Source organism: Protopterus annectens, chromosome 11.part0, assembly GCF_019279795.1.
Source record: "Protopterus annectens isolate FY-2018-M chromosome 11.part0, PAN1.0, whole genome shotgun sequence".
Taxonomy (NCBI): domain Eukaryota; kingdom Metazoa; phylum Chordata; order Ceratodontiformes; family Protopteridae; genus Protopterus; species Protopterus annectens.
The window spans coordinates 1,060,918,806-1,060,943,297 of NC_056745.1; the positions used below are offsets into that span (position 1 = coordinate 1,060,918,806).

At 36.8% G+C, this 24,492-nt stretch overlaps 1 protein-coding gene across 17 annotated transcripts in view; it reads left to right on the forward strand.

Annotated features, from left to right (window-relative positions):
* Window positions 1-24,492, forward strand: part of LOC122815694 (mucin-19-like) — a 505,085-nt gene that overhangs the window by 145,761 nt on the left and 334,832 nt on the right. For all 17 annotated transcript variants that reach the window (XM_044088394.1, XM_044088400.1, XM_044088403.1 and 14 more), the window contains exon 14: window positions 13,173-13,322. In XM_044088394.1, coding sequence (XP_043944329.1) covers window positions 13,173-13,322 — 150 coding nt within the window. The remainder of the gene's footprint in view (window positions 1-13,172; window positions 13,323-24,492) is intronic.

The following is a 24,492-nucleotide window of genomic DNA, read 5'->3' on the forward strand; positions in this document are numbered from 1 at the left end:
AAGACTGATAAGCCTATATTTATCCAGATCTGTAGAAGAGATATTCTTATGTAGGAGAGGCCCAGTGGCTGTTCTCCAGACTTCAGGACCTAAAGCAGTAGATAAGCTGATGTTGAGCAGTTTAAGGAGAAATAATAGTGTATACTTGGCACAGCTCAGAATGCTTCTCCACTTAAACCAAATATACAAAAAACAAAAACAAATATTCCTTAAAGTGGTGCAAAGTGTATTTTTAATTAACTAAAGATTTGTTACCTTAGCATTTTGCTTTCAATGGATCTATCCATAGGTTCATAGGTGTGTACTAGGCTAATGGCCCTGGAGCCTTTACAAAACTAGCCCATAGGATTACCCTGATATTGTGTCAGCCGACCTTAGTTCCCAGTGCCTCTGTCGAGTAGAGCCACTGGAGTGATCCCTGGGGTGAATTTTCTATTTCCCATCCACTCATCAAGGTTTCTCTTAAAGAGGGCCAGTGAGGTGCTCTGTTTGACATGTATGGGAAGTCTATGCCATAGTAAGGGCAGTCTCTGGGTTATGAACCTGTCTCTCCAGCATGTTCTGTTAATTATGATAATGAGGTTGAGGTCTCTGGAGCATGTGGTGTGGAGGGATTGGGATTTCTTTAGATGTAGCATTTCTAAAAGAGCTGGATCAGACATGGCTTTGTATGTCAAGCAGAGATCGCCTCTAAGTAGGCGATATGAGAATGAGACAGAGAATAGTTGGAGTTTTTTGAGTCTGTCCATATAGGACAAGTGTTTAAGGCCTAAGATCCTCTTTGTGAGGTACTTTTTTGGCCTCTCCAGTTGTTGCAGGTGTCTAGTGAGGTACATGCGAAATGGGGCATTTTACTCGATGATTGGCCTAATGAGGGAAGAACAGAGGGAGACAATGACCTCTTTCTTCATGGATGCAAAACCCTTACTAATGGGATGTGCCACATAGAAGGACTTTCTGACCACAGTGGCAATGTGGTGATCAAAAGAGAGGCTGCTGTCAACCTGTGCTCCCAGATCTCTTATAACACCTTCTGTGTTCAGTGGACTACCATTGATGTGGTAATTTATGGGACTCAAGTTTTTCCCAAAGGGGATGATGACACATTTTTTGGCATTGAGCTTAAGGCCATGGTTCTGACACCAGTCATTGGTCTCAGTGAGGCCTTTCTGCAGGATGTCATCATCACTTGGAGAGTTAATAATATCTCTCCACTTGCAATTGTCTGTGAACTTTGTCAGCTAGAGACCCTTTGTGTTGGCCTGGACTTCAGAAAAGTAGATACCAAACAGGAGAGGACCCAGGACTTAACCCTGTGGGACTCCACTCATGACTGGTCAGCAGTCTCACTTAATCCACTACTTTCACACTTTGGGTTCTATCTGTGAGCCAGTTTGCAACCCACCTAGTGATATATGGGTTGATGCCTAGGTTAGTGAGTTTTTCTATGATTCCTGAATGGGGAATGGTATCAAATGCCTTGGCCAGATCAAGGTAGGCTGTATGAACCACCTTGCCTTAATCCACAGCTCTAGTGACTGACTCAAAGTTGAGCAGGCATGGTCTACCCTTCACAAAGCCAAACTGTATGGGATTCAGAGTTTGGAGATTCCCTATATCCTTGTTTATTAGGTCCATGATGATGTATTCCATAGCTTTGCATATCAGATTCATCAGGCTAATGAGGCTATAGTTCCCAGGTACTGTAGTCACTCCTCCTTTGTGGAGAGGGATGACTGTAACAGTGCGCCATTTGGTAGGGACAAAGCCTGAGATAAAGCTGTGATTGAACAGGGCACACGGGTGAGGTGCCATTTCACTCTGTAGTTCATGTAGAACACAGCCAGGGATATTGTCAGGTCCCATGGAAGCTGCATTCTTGCCCTTGGACAGTGCTGTTTTAACCTATGCAGCAGTAATACTGGGTGCCTGGCAATCTACTGGTATTGTGATTGGTCCTTTGAGGGGGAGGGCTAAAGTTGGCACTGAATCTGTCGGCCAATATATTGGCAATATCTGTTGGCTTGGTATAGGAGGTACCATTGTGCAGTAGCTCAGAGTAAATCTGGGTAGTGCCATGGAGATTCATAACTATAGAAGGCCTTGTGGTTGCCTTTACTATCTTCTGCAATTCTATTTTCATAGCTAGCTTTAAAGGATTTGATGAGGGATCTCAACTTTTTGGTGAGGCTGATAAGGGAGTTTTTCCAGTCTTGGGTCTTCACCTTATTCTGAATCAGTTTCCTCCTTCTGTTGTAGAGTTTGATTATGACAGGGGATCACCAGATTGGCTTCCTTTTTTTTTTTGAGAAGAGCGTCTTGGTTTTATTGAGTATGGAGAATCATACATTTGTGTACGTGTTTGTACAGTGCACCAATGCATTATTTGGCAGTCATGCAAGTATTCTCCACTTGCATGGGTGCCATGACCTTAGCCACCTCTGTTTTTTAGGAGCCCAAAGTTAGCTTTGGAGAAGTTTTTCATGGTGGTTACCTTTGTGGGGGGGGGGGGGGTTGTGGCAGGGATGTGGATTTCCAGGGTGATTAGTTTGAGGTCGGATATAACTAGGGAAGAGTTAACTATTGGTGTAGAGCAACAGTCGCCCACATTAGTAATGACCAGGTCAAGGATGTTGCTACCTCTAGTGGGGGTATGAATGAGCTGGTCCAGGGCATTTGAATTTAATGAATTCCAGTAAATGTTGGACAAGTGTATTGGTACATGAGTAGTTTTCACAGTTAATGGAGGTATGGTTGAAGTCACCAGTATGAGAGTGTTAAGTTGAACTCTAATATTCTCCAATGTGCTTAGGAACATAGAGTGTGAGTCTTGGGACATTGTTGGGGACCTATAGCAGGCTACAACATGAATCAGTGGGTAAGACACCCAATGTTAGCTGCACCTGAATTATCTCTGATGCGTTATGTTAGGCTACCAGTCTGGAGGTGTGCGCATCCTTTATGAATATGGAAACATCACCACCTTTGCAGCTTCAGTCCACATACTGGGGCCCAAAGGTTTGAAACGAGTTATAGCTTGGTAGTGCAGAGGTGCTTTCTGCTGCCTGTGGTACTCATTAATTATCAATTACATCATTACAAGCTTGCAATTCAATTGAATTCAGTTAGTTCATGAGACTTGTAATTGATACCGTTCATATTTAAATGACAGTTGCCATATTTATTTCCTGATTTTGACCAGACTTAAATAAATTCTTATATATTAAAATCAATTTAGTTTGCATAGACAAAGGTATGGCCCCCAAATCTCCTTGGAGCAATTAAAGTTCTGATAATACTCCAAGAAAACAAAACTAAAGCATCTCTTCTCTGAAATTCAAGCACATATTGCTAAGAGATTATTTTGTACATCCCTCAAATGTTCCATTAATCGTACTTTGGCTTTCTTTTTTTTCTGTCTTATATATCATTTTGTACTAGTGCAATTACATGCTATAATGAAAATTACATCAGAAGATTTAGAAGTAAAAGTGACCTTCATTTTGTGTGTTACACCATTAAATGTCATAATGTGTATATCTCTAATTTGTTCACACAGTTGCTTTTTCCACTAGGAAAACATTCAGGATTATTCTGTATGTTTAAATCCACCATTACATTTTGGTCTAAATATTATTTTTAGATTTTTGGCTCTCCTGTTGGAAAATATCACTTTTGGTATACATTTCTGTAATGTTTTATCAGAAGATATAAGTTATCAATTTTGTTTCCTCTTATAAAGGTGAAAATTCTGAATATGTAGAAACAAAATACAAATTCTCTTTTCCAATTTTAATATTTCTTCATCTATATACATATTCCTCTGGAGTAGAAATTTGTTTCTGATCTGAATCTTTCCAAATTACTACTGTTATTGATAATCCTGTTTTTGTCTTTTTAACTCTTCTTTACTATATTTTGTACATTTAACTTCCCTAGTTAAAAATAAAACTAGCCCTTTTCTTCTCCTATATGTGAATTAACACTTTAAAAAATTCTCTATAAGGTAGAAAGTCTATTAAATGTGGTGGATGCTGACTAGCTGCATGGAAGAAACCACTGACTGAGGTGGGTTTTCTAAGCAAACTATTCTGTCACACCTCCTTTACAGCATTCTAATGATACATCTAAGAAAACTACCTTATTGGCATTAAACATGGGTAAAAATCTAAACCCAAGAAAATTGCTTATTAAGCTCAAATAAAATGTTTTAAGCATTTCCTGCTCCCCTTTACACACAAAAGTCAAATGATACATGTATCATTTGTACAAAACAAAAATGTCATTATAAAACTATATGCTGTATATAAAAAAAAGTTTTAAAAAGATTTCATATAAACTGATACACATGTTGGAATTTGCCCCCACTGTTGTACCTTTCTTTTGTAAATAATTTTTTTGTTAAATAAAAAGCAATTCTGAGACAAAATTCCAATACTTTCATTATAAAATTAATATGTGAGCTTTCAGCCATAAAAATATCTGACACACTTAAAACCCCATTCATGTTCAATATTTGCATATAAGGACTGGTCAGCAATGACTGCTGAATAATAGTAATTAGGCTGCCATGATAACTTTTTAACTTGATGCAACAATTACACTTTGTTCATTATATTAGATAGTATAAATATAAATCTTAACTATTCTTTAAATAAATTATCTAACAAAAATCCCCTAATTTTGTATGTAGGTACGACTTGATGATATAATTGGCCTGCCTGGACATTTGGCATACTTTTATGCATATTTTGTATAGCATACATCACAACATGTGCTGACTTCTTGATGTCTAAATACTCAACATTTTCCCCTTTAAAAATTTCAGTGTTTTACTCCTTTTTAAATTTTCCATCAGTTATTTATTATTTTTAAGCAATGGTTATACGATGCAGCTGATCGCACATTGGACTTCTAGTGAAACGGTAAAAAGCAATTAAAGGCTATGAGTTCTAGTCTGAGAATAGCTGAGTTTAGGGTTGGAGGTTGAATTATTAGTTAAAGTATTTACCTCAGAGCCACAAGGCACAGGGTTTGATTCACAACTTTAATGGATGTCTTTCTGGAGCATTTCTCCCCGGGCCTTCGCTGAAAACAGGATCTGTGGAACCTAGTCGGACTTTCCCGGTCAACAAATGTTAAATAAATAAATAAATAAAAATGTCCATATGATTTAGCAGTTAAGATTTCTGTTTTTCACCCAAGTGTCCCAGTATGGGAACGGGACACTCTTTTTCCCACCCAAGCAACTTAATGGATAAGGCATTAGACTCATAAGCCAGGGACTGTGAGTTCAAGTTACATTTGTGGTAATATTATATTGAAACAAGTATAGCTTTTTCTTGGATACACAGCTAGACCTAAAAAGGCCCTTGGAGTCCTATCAACCTATACCTATGGCTATACTTTCATTCAGTACCATATATTCTGTAGTATTATTTAAGATGCTTGCCATCCATTCCTATTCAAATTAAAAATACTTTAATATTCTCAAGAAATCAGTAAATTCTAAGTCAGTATGCCTTAACAACTTTTGTTAAAACACCTTTACTCTTTTTGACACTATTTGAGGCAATTATTTGTTTATTTATTTATTTATTTAGTAATGTATTTATTTATTTTTTGCAAAGGTGATACAGTTAAAGCCTAATAAACTGTGCAAAACACATTACTATCTTGCTGGGTAATGAAAAATAATTCCATTATTCCCTGAAAGTCATCTTGAGTTTCAGAAAATTAAATATTTAACAAATTATCACTTTGTCCATTTCAGCACTATCAAAATTAACTGCCTCAACATTTTGTTTATTGTTGAAAAAACTTGAATTGTAACATTCTAATAAACTAGGTACAAAGTCCATACCTTTGTCAAAGCATGTAAGGTTTACTATGCTTAAGACCTTCAATAATTACAGTATTTGTGGCAACCTCCCTGACTCACATTTGAGATTTCCTGATCACCACCGAGGACTGGCTCATCTGCTTTCCTGCTCCTCCTAAATTATCAGGTCAGAATGCAGCCTGATATGTTGTCTGTTCCCATGGTAGTATATCTTTTAAATTTTGACAAACATTCTAAGACTTGCCCCCAGGTAATTTCAGAAAAATAATTTGATTTTCAGAGAGATTGGGGCAATAATGTGGGTAGGCTGGGTAAAAATAATAATAAATGTGTCTACTAATATATTTGCTATATTATTGGTATCAGAATGTGTGACATTATTATGGATGAGCTCAATTCACTGTTGGATATCATTCCTTAATTTCCTGCCATGAATGAAGAAAGATTTACAGTTTCCTTTGATATCCATAGTGACCCAAATCTTTTACTCTCTTTTACGTTGTCTAATAGTGCTCTTAAGTTCCTTGCTGGCATGTTTCATTGTGAATTTGAGGTACACGGTTGATAATTTCCTAAAACCTTTCATTATTTTCCCTCTGCTGGTATGCAGTTTATGAATACAGGCATTAGAGTACTGAATTTACCAGAATATCTATGTCAGATGGATACTTACTTGTCTATGCAGCTGTTTAAGTGTTGGTAAATATTGAAGGTTAGCACTTTTCATTTGGATCCATTTGTGGGAGTTGAAAAACAATTAACTGAATTGACAATGTAACTAATGACTTACTTTTTGAGCATAACAAGTCACAATATAACAGTTTTATTGAAATTGATAAGTTTGTTAAAAACAATTTGCAAAGGAAGCACAAAAAGCTTATTAGAGACATTAATGATTATGTCACTAAAGCAGCTTATCCAGCACCTAGAGATGTAGATTTTTTTAAATGAAACAAACAGTGATGTAAAAAGTGCTAACAATACTAGGAGAAGAAATAACAATAGGAGAAATAGCAATTTTTTAGTTTCAGAACTAACTTTGCGGAGGTCGCAGAGGTTACTGAACAAGAATTAGAACCAACAAGGACATCAGAACCAAATCAATCAATGGGGTCTACCACAATACCCTGGAGGAGGAACAATGCAGTGCCTCTGAGGCAGATGAATTAGTACTTACTTTGTCTAATTTACCTGATAAAACTTAGCCTGTTATTGTGATTACGAAAGATCATTTTTTTATTTACAATTTTTCAGATTTGTGCATAGATGATACTTACAGTACCCTTTTGAAAAGGGGGTTTTACCTTTGTTCCTAACTATAGGTTAGATATAGCAAAGGTACTAATGAATTTTAGGTTATACACAAGGCAGCTTAATTTAGCAGTGCATTTACATAATGGGAACAGTGAGGACACAATGCAAAAAGACCAAAGAAGAAGAAAAAGTACATTTATGCCACCAACTAATGCTATAGTACACCAGTTTGAAGGATATGTAAAAATGAAATATGGAAAGTTCTAACGAACAAAGTTGGTAGTGTAGATAATATATCTGTAAATGAAAGGCAATGTTTAAAAAGTCCATGTGAACTTGGCGAGTACAGGTTTCTGAAGTCGGACAAAGGCAGTGGGGTTGTAATAATGAATCAAGTGGACTATGTAGGTAGAATGTTTGAATTGTTAAATGACTTTAATACCTATGAAACAGCAACCCTTAATGAGATTAAAAGGGCTTATAAAAAATATGACATTACTGATAAAATAGAGTCTACTATATACATGAAGGACATCTATTCAAATTCCTTACTGTATTACAACAGCTGTCACCCTCCTTACCAAAAACTAGCATCATTAAGGGACAGATGGTTTGGAGCTCTAGATTAATAAGTGATTACCAGTGGGAGAAGGAGGAGTTTAATGTGAACTGATGAAGTGCTAAACGGATGCCTTGCTGTACCTGTTAACCCATTTAACAGCAGTAGGGAGCAGCAAGTGCCTGTTATGTCAAAAGTCAATCACAGAAAAATGTTTAAGCAACTAGAAAACAACCTTGCTAAGTTAAAACATTTGCAATGGGACAATATGTTTTTTGAGAATTGCCTAAGAGTTAAATGGGTCCCCAAAGGATTGAAAATAGTGAAGCTGCCTGCAGGGAATGATCTGCAAAAAGATCTAGTTGATAAGTGGCTGGAAATTAATCAAAAAGACGGCTTGCAGTACATGGAAGTGCTGTGCAACTATAATAATATGAAGGTGGCAGAAGTGAATGAAAGAGTACGTATTAACTTTGCAGAATTAAAAGAAACATCAGCAGTAAAATGTGTACAATTCAGGATAATTTGATTAAAATAAATGATTTACTTAGTAAGAGGAAACTAAAGAAATTTGAAGGGGATCAATTGGACTATGCAGGGGGAGTGGCCTCAGTATATGGTCTTCAGCTCCAGAGCGAATTACGAAGCAGCGTGATGATAAAAGATGCAAATTCAACAGAAGCTGAGGTGAATACAGTTAGAAGGCCTGAAAGACTAAATGGCAAAGCAAGCAACCAGTCAGTGTTAAGTGAAAATTCTACAAGAAAAAATATGAAGCAGGGGATTGCTGCTAATGGCTCTTTGGATCAATCTACGAATTCAAATGCAAAAGCTAATGTAAGTTCCCAAGCTGTAGAGACTGTAGAAATGGGGACTTCATCACAGTCTATAATGCCTTCAGGAAATCAGCAGGTTGTAGATGTCTACCAAAAAGTAAACAGTGATAAAGGAACTTGTGCCCAAGTTACAGCAAATAGTGGGAGTAATAAGTATGTTAACAACAAAAGACAATCAAAAAAACAGATATGGAAGAGCAGGCCAAAAGAAAATTAACTGGAGAAAGAAGAAACAATTGTGGAAGACACGGGTACTGTGAATTTTGAAATTGTAAATTTGTCCAATTATAGTCTTTCTGATGAAGAATATTGTGTTTTAAGCAAGGGATGGAACTTTACCCCTGCTCAAAGAGCAAATGGGTTACAAACCATAAATGAATTAAGGGACTATGTTAGACATTTAAATTTTGATGTAATGTTTGATAAGCCAAGTGCAGCTAAGTCAGAATTTTATAAACCTAGTTGTTTCAACCCACAATTGTACAAAGAATTAGACATGTTTTTAAATATTTGTGAAAAACAAATTATAGAAAATCTGGTTAATAAAGCTGAGTTTAATTATTTTAATTTATCAAAAAATGAAAAAAGAGTGCTTTAATAAATTAATAAGAAATGAAGATGTACTGTTTTTGAAAGCAGACAAAGGGGGATCTGTGGTTGTACTTGAGAGGGTGGAGTATGAAAGAAAAATAGGTGAGTTGTTATCTGATAAAAAATATTATAAAAATGTAACAATGAAAGAAATTTAAAAAGGATATGCTCGTTTTGATTCTTGTATAAAATGGTTCTGTACATGAATAATAAATGAAAAGACTAAAATAAGCAGGCTCTTTGTTATACCAATGATCCACAAAAATCTAAATGAACCACCATTAAGACCAATAGTGGCAAGTGCCAAACTGAAGGTTTCTCAGTTTTTGTGACCAAACATCTGCAAAGAGTAGTTTCAACTAATTTGATGCACGTAAAAGACAGTTTTGATTCTTAAAAAAGATAGAGGATATAGAAGTTAAAGAAATGGATCTGTTGGTAACATTAGATATAAAATCTTTATATACCATGATCCCGATCAATGAAGGGATGGAAACAGTTAGAATAGAGTTGTTAAGAACAAAAATTTAATCATAATCATCTGATACTATTGAGTTGTTAATAAAGATGATAGTGTCTTAAGTTATATTTTCCTGTCTTTTTATGAAGAAATATATGTACAAATCAGTGGTGTAACTATGGGTGCAGCATTGGCTCGAAGCTACCTAAATCTGTTTATGCGTGGATGGGAAACAATTAATGTACTTGAAAGTAAATTCAAAAATATATTGTTAAGATGGTTCATTTTATTGATGATGTCTTTTTAATATGGAGGGAACCAGCAGATGAATTAGAGGAATTTATTGATCACATTAACAAAATGTGTTCATATTTGAAGTTTACTCACCAATATGACAATAAGAAAATTAATTTTGTGGATCTGTTAATAAAGAAAATAACAAATTAGTATCCAAAATATATAAAAAAGAGTTCCAGAATAATATGTATTTGTATTATTCTAGTATGCACCTGAAAAAACTAAAACAAATATAGTAAAGGGACAGTTAAAAAGAATTAGTAATTTAACCAAAAATAACAGTGATTTTTTTTGTAGGAAGGAAATCAATTTCGTAAAAAAAAAAATGGAAAAAAGAGGGTATCCTAAAGTGGAAATAAGAGAAACATTACAGAACCAGATAAGTAAAAGGGCTAGAACTGTGATAAATAATGATTATAGGAAGGATTGTTATAACTATGACACGGTAATAGCCATAGAGAATAGTGTGGATTCCAAGGCAATCAAAGATATCATAAGCAAAAATTGAAGATTATTTAGAGCTAATAGTGACTTAATAAATACAATTGGTATGAAACCTAGATTTGTTCAAAAAAGGGCAAAAGGTTATAGGAATTTATTTCAAACTAAATTAAATAAACCTAAATTAGTTGAATATAAGTGTGGGATGGTAAAATGTTTTAATTGTAATATGTGCAATTACTTGTATACAGAATCTTGTGAGTTAGAAGTGGGGAACAACAAGGTGAAAGTACCGGGGGTGTTTAGCTGTGTAGCCGTCAATCAAAAATGTAGTTTATTTAATAATATGCTTAGAGTGCAAATCCTTCTATGTAAGTAGAACTACTCAAAAATTGTACAGAAGGATTTATGAACATAAATATGCTATTTCAACAGGAGATGAGACAAAATGCCATGAGTAAACATTATAACGTAAAATAAGTAAAATAAGTAAGATAAACTTTAAGTGTTTGGTTTTAGAAACCCTAATGAATATTACAAATATAATAAATACAGAAGAAGAATTAGGCTGGCTATAATACTGCTGGCAAGTAAGATTGAATGCTTGTTTCCCACAAGGGCTAAACAACAGAGAGGAATTTATGTATTTAAAGTATAAAGGGTTGAAACATTAATGGATTAAATATGTATAGCTGAAATGTATTTTTACTGTTTTAATTTTGTGAACATGTGACTTGGGATGTCATGTTTGTGGAGTGAATCATGCAATGGCAAATTTTATCTAAATAAGGAGAAATGATATGTAGGGGCTATGCAATGATGGACCATTATAATCGCAGTATGTCATGCTCAGGCAACTGTAAGTGTAACACTACAATGGTGGTGTACATTGCTACATGTACTTCATGTCCGGCTTTCTATCTGGGTAAAACCACAAAGAAGTTGAAAGAAAGAATAGCCAAGCGTGTAAGAGATATTAAAAATAAAAAGAATGAGAACACACTATTTACACACAGTTTGGTTTGTGGGAATTTTAGGAAGTTTATGATTTTTGTTATTTATCATATTATTCCTATTCAAAGGGGAGGGGATCTAAAACACATTTAGAGAAATTAGAATATGGATGGCAGTTCAGATTGAATGCTACCAGTAAACCAGGTATAAATGAAAATAGTTTGTTAATGAGTGTTCTTAAACTAAGGTCTGGGAAACTGTAAAGCTTTTATTTACTTTGGTAACACAAAGCCCATTATGAATGGTAGGTAGGGAATGGTAAGTTTTAAATGCTATAGGACATATGCATACATATTCTTTTCTTGAAAGATTAATGTATTTATGAACAAGCTCTCATTTATTTTAAACTTCTTATAGAAAGTATTTTTAGTGACACAGTTATTATTAGCTTTAGAAACAGTGTCTATTAAAATACTAAGTGTTTTTAAATTTTGTTGTGACTGTGTGATCACATGACTGAATTGTATTAAACTCTGATGAAGCTCAGAAAAATTGTTGGGTGAAAGCGCTTAGTGTGTATTTTGAATTGCATTAGACGTTGTGTTAGCAGTTACATTTGGTGGTGGCATTTTTAGTTTTTGTTTTTTGAGTTTTGACATTTAAGTATCCTGTTTTCTGATACAGTACAACTGTTATTTTAGTGACACCAGTTTGATAGCTTAATGCAAGCAACTTTCTTTAGGTCATGGTCTTAATGTTATTAAATTTATTTCACTAAATGCCATATATTCCTAAGCACACTTTAGTAGGAAATCCATACATGCATACAGACATGAATACATGCATACGTACATACCTGAATACAGACATGCATGTGTGTATATTTTATATATATATATATATATATATATATATATATATATATATATATATACATACATATATATATATATATATATATATATACACACACACCTGAAACGTGTGGTTCCCATGCCCAGGGAAATGGATCTTAAATCTGGGACAGCCAATAAGAAACTATTTTGATGGCATTCCTTCTGCTTTTCATGGTTTCATTAGGAAAGTGATTGCAAGTATCATTCTGCCTTTATAGGGATTTCCCTAAAGCAATTGAAGAATGTGTCAGAAGGTACACATTTGAGGCTAATCAATGATGCATCAAGATGGACCCTGTAGGTTATAAGGTCTAACAACTCTGAATAGAATGACTTGATTGGTAGAATGTGCTGTCATACAATAAACTGTCTCTTTTAATAGCTAACATGCTGACCATCTTGTCAGCAATTTGACACATCCTGCATTACAATGGCTATACATGCATTCATGGTATTTAGTCATCATAACCAGAAGGAAGAATATTAAATATTTTATCTCATGACTACCTTACTATATGAAGCAGCCATGAAGCAACCATCACATTTTCTGAACTCTGGAATTCCTTATGAATCTCAGCTCATTTTGGTCCATTAATATTAATATTAATATTTTCTCAACATTGTATTCCTGTGCAAATAAGATGTATAAATGAGCAGCATTATATGAACAGGAGAGAGCAAATATAAAGAAAATGTTCTTGTATCACTCTTCTGAAGTACTTTGACCTGTGAACTACAAACATGTTGTCTTTTTTTTTTTTTTCAAAAGACATTTTAAATAGTGCATGCTTGGCTAGAGAGTAAAAAGAAAGCAATATATTTAATAAAATTCCATTTCTGTTATTACATTGGTTCTTTATCATATATTTTTAATAAAAAAATGTTTGGTTTAGCTTTGACTTTGTAATATATCACATGAAATTGCTAAATCAAATATAATTATATGCTTTCAGAAAAATGGATGTGTTAACCTTCATTCTGTTGTCTTAATTTTTAAAAATATACATGTTTTTATTTTATTATTATTTTTTTTATGATTTAGGTCTGTGCGGTATATTTAATGACAAAGGTAGTGATGACCTCACATCTCCAGACAATATTATAGAATCAGATCCTACTATATTTGCTGACAAATGGAAAACAAAATCTTGTACAGACCCAGATCGTGCTGCATGTGTTAACATGCAAAATGGTATGTCAAATGATTTATTTATCTTAAAGAATGTATAACATATACTATACTTCACTGAGTAATAATAAGTACAATGTAGTTTTAGTCCAAGTTGCCATACTTTGTACTAAAATACAGATTTGCAAGTTGCTAACTCATACAGTGCAGAATCTATATTTGTACACGCTGGTGAGGAAGCCTATGTGGTATAACTTATGAAGCAAAGGTACAACATGAAGATCCAAGGAAATGATGGTCCTGCTGTAGTCAGCTCTCATTAGACAATCAAGTACAGTGCACCATTTAACATGTACGCGACTAAGCCCTTAAAGCAGCTGGAGCGATATCAGAGGTTCCTCACAAAGAAAATACAGCCTATAAACAACAAGTCCAATGTGGATAGCCTAACAGCCCTGTCCCTGTACTCTTTCTCCTATTAACTATTAAGGGGTGACCTATGCCTGACCTAGAAGGCACTCACTAATTCAGCCCTGATAAATGCTACACATCCACAAATCAATCAGCATGACGGTCACCCGATCAAGTATCTAAACTTAGTCAGTGACTCAAGCAAAACATGTTGGAGAGACAGATGCGTCTCACAACTTGCCCCTTCTTTGGTACAGGCTTCATAAGTACATTAAGCGGAGCACTTCCCTGGCCCTCTTCAAGCACAGTTTGAATCAATGGATGGGAAATCACAAATTCACATGTGGGGAAGTACCTATGTCCCTTATGGATATGGGCAATCTGTAAGATACTCAATGCATAGGCACAAATCCTTTCCATCCTTTTGCCCCTAGGGGACATATATTGGGTAAAATCAGGTTATGGATAGGCTTTTAGGGCTTTTAAGCCATTAACCCAGTAATCTGCTATAAACCTATGAACCTATATAATAGAAAAGTAGAAACATCATAACAGGATACAGGTGCATTTACTTCTTTTCCATGGGCTGCATAAACACTTTGGAACATACATAACTTTTTTCTGGTTTTGTCAATACTGTGGCTCACTGAGTTTTGGTTTGCATTTCAGGTGTTACTTTTTGAGTAACCTGTGGGTCAGTAAAACATTTGTTTGATAAAGTTTAAATTATGTGTAAATCACAGCTTAGATTACTGTATGAAAAACTGAAGTTGTAGTTCAGTATGTATGCATCCTCCTACACACACACACACACACACACACACACACACACACACACACACACACACACACACACACACACACACACACACACACACACACACATGCACACACACACACACACACACACACACACACACACACACACACACAAATGCACATTCCATACACACAGCTGCACACTCGTGCATGCATGCATATTATTACTTCTATGGTAAGAGAAGACATAAAAAAATAATATTGTAATATTTTAAGAAATCTAATTAATCTTTTTGACATTTAAAGAGATCAGTCATATACTTCAGTAAATTAGCAGCAGTTAATGTCAAAAATCAAATAAGTTAAAGCACTGGATTAGATAAATATGTTAGAAACAATGAATGAAGATCAATGGGATGTACTGTATAAGCCACATGCTTCCACAATAGTTAACATGGCTAAATGCTTACTACATAAATGAGCAGTACATCCTACTGACACTCTCTAATGGGATTTGGAAAGCAGACATTTCATTAAAAGTAGCTGCAATAAGTTAATTGACTGTCAGTCTGTTCATAATACTAGAAAAAAAGTTAATATCTAAACAGAGTAACTGTGGTCAGTAAATCTAATCTGATCAAATAAAAGTCAAGAATGATGATATCAGTACATGAAAACTAGAGTTTCTTTTCACAATCCATGAGTATCTTATGAGAAGCAAGCATCAAGAGAGAGAAAGAGAGAGAGAGAGAGAGAGAGAGAGAAAGTGAAGATTAATGTAAACTTCAATCAAAATATTCACCAGTGGCTCCTTTAATGCAAACAAGCATACCATTAAACATTATGATATAAAAACAGTAAATATCCTTATGTACTAGAATATACTATTCATAAAGATGTAGAAGTTGTCAGGGACATGTTTTTATGCAGATAATCTATAGCAAATGTAGTTAGAAGATGTTATGCATTTTTCCATTCAGAGAGGCTAGTAGGAAAGTTGATGGTCTGCTTCATTTATATAAAAGTTTGGTTAGGCCAGTAATGGAATATTGTGGTTCAGTATGTCTAGTTGGGCGTCCATGGTGGTGCAGTGGTTAGCATTGCTGCCTCACAGCAAGAGGTTATCTGGTTCGATCCTCAGTTGGGGTTACTACTGTGTGGAGTCTGTATGTCCTCCCTGTGGTCGCGTGGGTTTCCTCCGTGTGCTCCTGTTTCCTCCCACATCCCAAACACATGCTGCAGGTGGACTGGACACTCTAAACTGGCCCTAGGTGTGAGTGTGTGCATGTGTGTGCCTTCTGTGGAAGGTTGGGCACCGGGCTAGCAACTCGACACCGTAAAACTCCACTGCCGATCATGAGCGGACAAAGTGATCCGCTGTGGTGACCCCTAACCGGGAAAAGCCAGAAGAAGAAGTATATCTTTTTAGTTAGATTCAGTTGAAGAAATTTGAAAGAATACAGAAAACACTCACAAGGCACATAGCTGACCTGAGACAAATATGTTAAATGAACAGGATAAGAGCTCTTAAATTATTCTTTGTCAGGTATAAACTCTTGAGAGGTGATTTAATCATACTGCATAAATGTTACAATAGTGAGGTATTGACGTCTTGTACTGGGTTGCCATTTAAAGAAATAATATTGACAAATGTAAAATCACATTAATGGTTTACGTAACAAGATAGTCAACTAAGCAAGTAATAATGTCCAACAGGGTGTGTGCCAATGTGTAATTAACACTCACCCAGGGGCGTTATCGGGCCTCTACACACATGGAAGGACATTAATTATACATTAACACACATCTTGGAGGGCATTATTGTGCTTAGAGAATAGGTTGTCTGTAAAATTGTTGTGTTTTACTTACTTATATATATATATATATATATATATATATATATATATATATATATATATATATATATATTTTTTTTTTTATTACTATATTTTTTAGTATATTTTTGATATAAAGTAGTCCCCTGGTCTAATACTTCAAACTTGCTGTAGTATATAATAATGGGGTAGGAGGAAGCAATTTAAATCCAAAATATAACATTTAAAAAAAAATAACCAGGTATTTACTTTTATTTTTTGATCCCTTACTCCTAAATTATTTTGTTGGCAGTCATTGGAGATTGAAATTACTAAATAATGAATACATTTGAGCTTCAGACTTTTATTTCCATCAGAAAATGCATGCTAACATAAACCCTTTACTTAAGCAACTTTGTAACTTTATAAGAACAATAATTAAAATATGTTTCTATTTTAGAGCCTTTGTTCCCCCTTTATTTTAGGTTTTATCCAGATTTCTTAAGCTGAAAGGTGCAGAGGTATGTAAACCTCTTTAATGCTGCTGCTGCCAGTAGTCATGTCACACACACACATACACACACACACACACACACACACACACACACACACACACACACACACACACACACACACACACACACACACCTTTGCTTCAGAAAAACAATGCATGCTAATGAAACCCTGTTATTCTAGCAACTTTCTAAGTTTATAAGAGCAATTTTTAAAAATCTGTCCCTATTTTTAACCCTTTCTTTCCTTATTATTTGTGGCTATGTCCAGATTTCTTATGCCGAGAGGTATGGTTGAGAGATACGCAAAACTCCAATGTGATGCTGTAAAAGATGGATCGATCACTCTCACTCTTGCCTTTCTCTCCCTCTCACTCCCTGGATCTCTCTCTCTCTCACACACACACACACACACACACACACACACACACACACACACACACACACACACACGCACACACACACACACACACACGCACACACACACACACACACACACACACACACACATCCACACACACACACACACACACACACACACACACACACACACACAAACTGTCTCTTCTGCTTTTATGCATGCACTCACACATGCAAACAGCAACATAAACACACACACATACACACACACTTTTTTCTGATTTATTTTCAATTATCTCTCTCTCTCTCACTTTCATACATGCATACGTTCTCACACACACACACACACACACACACACACACACACACACACACACACACACACACACACACACACACACACACACACACGTGCTTTGTATTTTACACTCACTAAACAGCAGAAGAACTGCTTAGCTAGTGCAGTAGCTCAGCTTATCTCTCTGTCTCACACATGCACTCTCACACTCAGACATAAACACATACACACACATTTTTTTCATTTTATGTGAATTTTTTTACATTTTGCAGTCACTAAGCAGCAGAATCACTGATTAGCATAAAATAATGGGGACCATTATTTTTTTTCAGTCTGAGCTGCATGATGGCTTGATATGCTGCCTTGAAGTGGCAGACTCATTTTTCTGTGAGCATTACTTGTACATTAATACTCTGCTAGAGAATACTCATTCTAAAACCAGAGTAGGGATGTATACTTTCCCATTCTATAAACATAAATAGAGCACTTTTTTTAGATCAGGTAGCCTATGGAACATGCTTCCTTTGTCTAGTTTGTCTATTAAAATGGCCCCTAGCCTTGTATGTTTTAAAAGTTTACTAAATTGTTGGGTAGAAAATTTAGTATTTGAACCAGAAATTGAAGGGAAGTTCATTTTTTGATCACCCTAAACATGATAAGCTTCTTTAAATATTGCATTGTAACATAATAGATATCACATAGTCTAAATGGCAAACAAAAAACAATGAAAGCATCAGATAATAATAATAATAGTTGTCCTGGTCCCTTCAATAAACACATCACACTGAATGACATTTGACGACCTTTATTAAACTTTTATTTACAACTGGACATAGTATAGTTGATTCTAAACACAGCATAAACATCCTTGTAATGTTAATCAGGACAGCATACCTGCTCATCCTGCCCAGTAAGCAGCGTCCATACCTTTTCTCACTTACTTTACTCATGAAGCAGCGTCCCATCTCACTTCATAAAAAATTCATCAAATTACCAACCAAATAAGCAGCATCTTTACCTCCATTTGCTTACCTATTCAGCAAACTTCCTCCAGCTGCTCATTTCCTTTCCACAAATCCTTGAAATAAAAACACCACACACTGGAGGGGGAACAGATGTGGGCAAGGCTGTCCCTCCTCTCCACCAACCAGCCTGACCAGGTTGTTCCACCTCCCTCCTACCCAAAATTGTTCAACCAACTACCTTCCATAATGGGAAGGGTTAAGCCAAACATCATTCGGTGTACCCATCATCTGTAAAGCCCTTAGAATCCTGCATACCGTCCTTGAAACATGCCCTAATAAAACTAAATATAGTAGGATTACCCATGACTCCACTGTACCACCAGGACCTCCACTCCCAGAGAATACACTCTTTTTAGACCACTTCCTTCCAGCCACTAATCATAGCTCAACCTGAACGGAATGGCAACCTATAGCCACAAACCTGTCAACTATAGCATATTGCTTTAGCCCACCAAATTATCCATTTCTGGCTGTGTATTAACCCGATTGCTGTAGGGAATATTCTAAATCCAAAACTTGGCAGAAAACCAGTACCCCTTGACCTAGGTCATGAAAACTCACCTATGCTCACCAATGAAGTACTCTATGTGCCCAGCCATAAACACCTCCAATTCACTCATTACGGATACTCTGGACCAGAACCCTCAGACCTCCTAGCAACCATCCAAACCAGAACACTCAAACTACTAACCAACCTTAATCACTGCCTGTCCCTGGCCTTTCCCCTCGAAAGTTCTCTTTGCCTAAATTGAACACAGAGCTCTAATATGCCTTAATAAGGTGATTACTCAGCCCAACATTGTGCCCCATTCTGGTGGCAAAAACATCCATCCTATCAAAACGTCACTCTTCAGATCCCATTTTCAAGCCACTGCATGATGACTTCTGGCCTTCAGCAATTTCAGTCAATAACTTTTGCCACCTTGAGCTCCCCGTGTGTAACCTCCTCGCTCACCACTGCTTCCATCACCTGCAAATTCCCTTTGTATCAACACAGCTGGTACTTGTTACACCACCATCTACAAAGAAAAGGGCAAAAGTAAATCCTTTAGTATGTAAAGAGAAGGCTCTACCTGATCCCCATCTATTCCAAATTATAGCAGCAGCATTCCAAAGCCCCCATCTGTAAGAAAGAAAAGACATGTAAATCATCTAAAATACATAACGCACATTCCAAAACATCTTCAAATACAAACTATCCTGCCAACCAAGGAATGAATGTAACACCTTCACACACATCCATGACAAAGCAGCAATAACTGACGCTAGGTTTCCAATGACCCTATCAAATACCCAATATAAATTTAACTGCCAGACAAGTATGTTAAAACTTAACCACCATGTGAAGGGACCTATCAATATCCACAACCATTTGTCTAGCTCTTAACCTTCCATCGCCAAATGAGGCACACTAACCAACATAATGTCGAACAAATGGTCAAAATGCAGCAAACCTAATAGCTTACTAGCAGCCTACCAAATACAATTGGGTAATATTTTAAATATTCTTCTTACAAACTTAAACGGTTGATAGTACAGGATTGCTTAACCTAGATCTTCGGAATGATATGAAATCTGCAACTCAAATGATTGTCATTCTTGGACATAAAACTGCCAATGATTTGCTAGTAAGCCACAGTAAAATTTCCAAGCAAGACACTCCCCCACTTACATCACCTCTCCTGAGCCACCATTACAGCAGTGACAAATGTAGTTTCAAATGTTGTGGTGTCTGTTTTCTAAATGGTGATTAGGCATCCAATTAAAGCTATGGGTAAAGTGGGGGGAGGGAGAAGTCCTCAGAGTCCTTGCTCAAATGCCTGTCCTCGCCATCACATTCCTGTTTTTATATTTATATTTAAAATAGACTTAAATAGGGTCCAGTTTCTCTCAGCCTCTTAGTGTAATAAAGCCCAAAGAGACAAATTAAAATGAGGTCACCCAAACAAACATTAGCCAAACTATTCCTGCTTAATACGGACATGCATATCCCCTGCACCCTAGCCATGCAGAACTGAATACTCTGCTAAAGATCACCATTTAAGGGCTTAAAGTGCTTGCACCTACATATAGCCTCCCACGATGCCCACCAGCCATTCTACCCACATTATTGATGAAGTAATATGCCTGTACTTCATTAGCAATTTTATGTCAGTTCACCCATTTGACTATATTCCTATAACTAGCACCCCTGCACATGTGCGGACTAACTGCCACCATAGTAAACCCCACAGTATCAGCCTAAAGCCCGCAAAAAGAAATTCACGGTTCTCTCAAGTTCCCTAACTGTCAAAAAACTAATGATCATCATCACCACCAATGAACCGCAATTCCTCTGCTGACCAAACCAAAATTTTCCCACCCAACTATGGACAGTCTTTTCTTCTCTTTCTTTAATAGTAGCGGCATTACCAAAACCCAATTGTACCTATGGGTCAAATTTCCATTCTAAATAAGTAACAAACGACATAAATTTAGCTAATCAGTCAAAAAGCTTCCATGCAGTTGCCAAGCAGCTAAATTCTTACAAAAAGGAATGCCAAAGTGCATTTCAAATTTGCAACCAAGAAAACAACCTGACCAAGCCTGATATGACAGAGAAGAACAAGGATACAGAAATTAACCATTTAAATCCTGCTCCCCCATCAAAGGTGGGCCACCACTTTAACCACCTTGAAGCTGAAGGCTTCCATCAAACAAAAAGTTTGTTTTTATTTATATAAAATTAAGCTCTATATGGGGAGGAGAGCAGAACTCTGCCTCCAGGAGAGTTCCCTTTCCTCATGCTACCTTAGTGGATATTGGGTTTACCCACAGATGGCTTGTATAAACACTGTTTTTTTTTACAAAACATTCTGTAGCACAGTAATAATGTCTCAGGGGGCTTGCCCACGAATTGTACAGATCTTGTGCGACCTATAGAACATACCGACTTACAGAGCATGTGCTGCATCAGTCATTCCTCCTCATCCTCAGAACCTGTGAAAACCATCCACTGCACTGCGAAACCATCAGCCTCACAACTCTCAGTACTACCCGAAGATGGCAAATGGCAACATCCATCAGCAAACAAATGACTTCCACAAACAACACAGACCCTCAAACCGTGACACCTCTGCACAGCTCAACCCCTCCGCAAATACACATAAAGACTACATAATCTTTTGCAATTGTGAACACTAAACATCACCTGCACAAAGTACAAGTAATCAACCCAACACCATATCATTTTCTCAGCAACCAAATGCTAGGAATTCAAAAGTCATTCTTGCACTAGCTGACTGAATGCAAAAGTAGATCTGAAGCACTCGCCATACAAAACAACTTCCTCCTTCCCTCTATCGATGCCAAGCCCCAAGTATTAGCTGCAAACATTGTTATTATAAAACTGTTCAAACAACAAAACTACACTGTCTCAGCTAGAGATATGCCACGATGCAATGCTTTTCCATTGATTACACAAAAGATTTTCACTCTCCCGTCCCGAAACCCATAATTCTGATTGTTTCATTTATCTTCTGAACTGAAATCACAGATGGCAAGAAAACTCCATGCTCCACTAGCTCTGTTCCCACACTAGCCATGAAACTTGCCTGGTGTTCCCTGAAGACATAAAAAAAAGGGATTCCAAGAAGGGAATACATTACCACTAGATGTAGTAAGTCTCACATTCCTACCAAAATGTGATTCCTATGGCTCTGAGCTAGTTAAAACTTAAAGCACTTTCACCTTTGTAATGTAAACAAACACCGTGTCCCCTAAAATTAAGAAATATTTTAACAATGCCATTTGTGTAAGACCACAGCTGCTAATAATATTACTAGACTAAGATGTCCAAATACTTGGATCTATGCAGCAGGCGCCATATTCGTAACTGCAAGCTTATTCCATAATACCACCTCCCCCTAACGACCAAGGACACAAGTGCAGATGCTCCACAAATCTTGGAACCCATAGAAACCTCCCAGAAAACAGAACCAAGCAAGTCCCAGATCCCATGAAAACTCACCACCGACTACAGCTTGGCTGAAAACTGCATACCTTACCAGACCACCAGGATCAAACAACCATCCCCACCACTAAATCATCCCAGGAACCCTCCATCAATACCCCAATAAACCATATGTGGTTCATCAGTGAACCATACAATTAACATGTTATAACAAAAGACAAGGCATTATTACAACTTGACAGTAAGACAATTGGGTTTGGATTTAAAATTAATAATTTACTTTACTTTTGAATAGTAGTGTGTGTAAATGTCCCTGTCCATACTGCCACCAAGCACCCATTAACCAAGGTAGATCACCTATCACCAAGAGCCTCAAAAGTCCTGCTGCCAACAGTAACAAATGCTGAACAAACTGACACTGTTCTGCTATGACAAGGCAGAGCTTTAAAAGTCCTGCAGCTAACAGCAATAATGCATGAGCAGTCAACTAAACTAAATGCACAAGCAATACCTTGATACGTACCATGCCCAATAAAACTCTAAGACTCCATAACCTGCCATGCGAGAACGTCAACTACAAAGGAATTCAAAGTTAGTGCTGCAGCACACATGCACATGGAGTGCTTAATAACAAGAAATTTGCAGCCTGGGAAAAGTCACTCACAGCTGAAACAACCTCCATCACAGTCAACCTCAAAAGAAAATCCCAGACTGTAACGATGACAGCTCGCTCACCAACACGACTGAGAGAAGAAGCTCCCCAGCACAAAACCCAGAACAAATAGCATTCCCATTCCCTATCAGCACCAGCCTCTATAGATACATAGATATGGGGTCACTCAAGTCATCTCAAAACCGCTGAAAATTCTTCCGCCCTCTACTATCTCCATGTTTATTTTTTTTTGGTCAGCACCAAAAACAGCAAGGATGGATCCTAACCACTGCAACAGTACAGCACCTAAGACCATGCAAGGAAAGAGCCATTTCTTTCCTTTTTTTTTTTTTTTTTTTTTTTTTTTATTATTCTTTATTTATTTTTTATTTATATGATATGATTATAGTTTCACAGTTTCATAGTATAGTACTAGGCTACCTGCCCTGAGGCATTTGTAAGCCTAGCCATAGTGATGTGGCTTTTGCCACCCCATGAAATGGTACAAAAATGTACAGAATAAATCTAGAATACTGTGCCTCTGTCTAGTAGTGACACAGTGAAGGTCCCCTTATATAATAGAATTAGTTTACTGTGCCCCTGTCTAGCAGTGACACAGATGTGACCCCTGGGGTAAACTTACGATCTCCCATCCACTCATCAAGATTTCTCTTGAAGAGAGTCAGTGAGGGGCTCTGCCTAATATGAACTGGGATCCTGTTCCAAAGCATGGGAAGCCTCTGGGTTATGAATCTATCCCTCCAGCATGTCCTATTCATACTTGTGCCGAGGTTTAAGTTTTTAGCTCTCGTGGTCCTGATGGATTTGGATTTTTTGAGATGGAGCATGTCCATCAGATCCTGATTGGACATGGCCTTGTACAGCAGGCAGAGATCACCTCTGAGCAGGTGGTATGCTACTGAATAGAGCTGAAGTTTCTTTAGTCTGGCAGAATAAGACATATGTTGGAGACCCTTGATCCTTTTGGTGAGGTACTTTTGTGGTCTCTCCAGCTGTTGCAAGTGCTGGGTGAGGCACATACCAAATGGGGCATTGTACTCAATCATGGTTCTGATGAGGGAGGAATATAGGGGTACAATGACATCCTTGGATCTGGATGTGAAACCCTTCATGATGAGGTGTGCAAGGTAGAATGTTTTTCTAACCACTTTGGCAACGTGGGTGTCAAATGAGAGGTCGCTGTCTACTTGGGTCCCTAGGTCTCTGATTACTTTTTCTGTACTCAGTGGGTTGCTGTGTATGTGATAATTTGTGGGTAGTTTATTTTCTCAAAAGGGATGACTATACATTTTTTTGGCATTTAGTTTAAGGCCGTGACTACGGCACCAGTTGTCCGTTTCAGTGAGGCCTTTTGGTAGGATGTGTGTATCTGCTGGTGTATCGACTATGGCGCCTAGTTTGCAGTCATCTGCGAACTTTGTCAGCCACA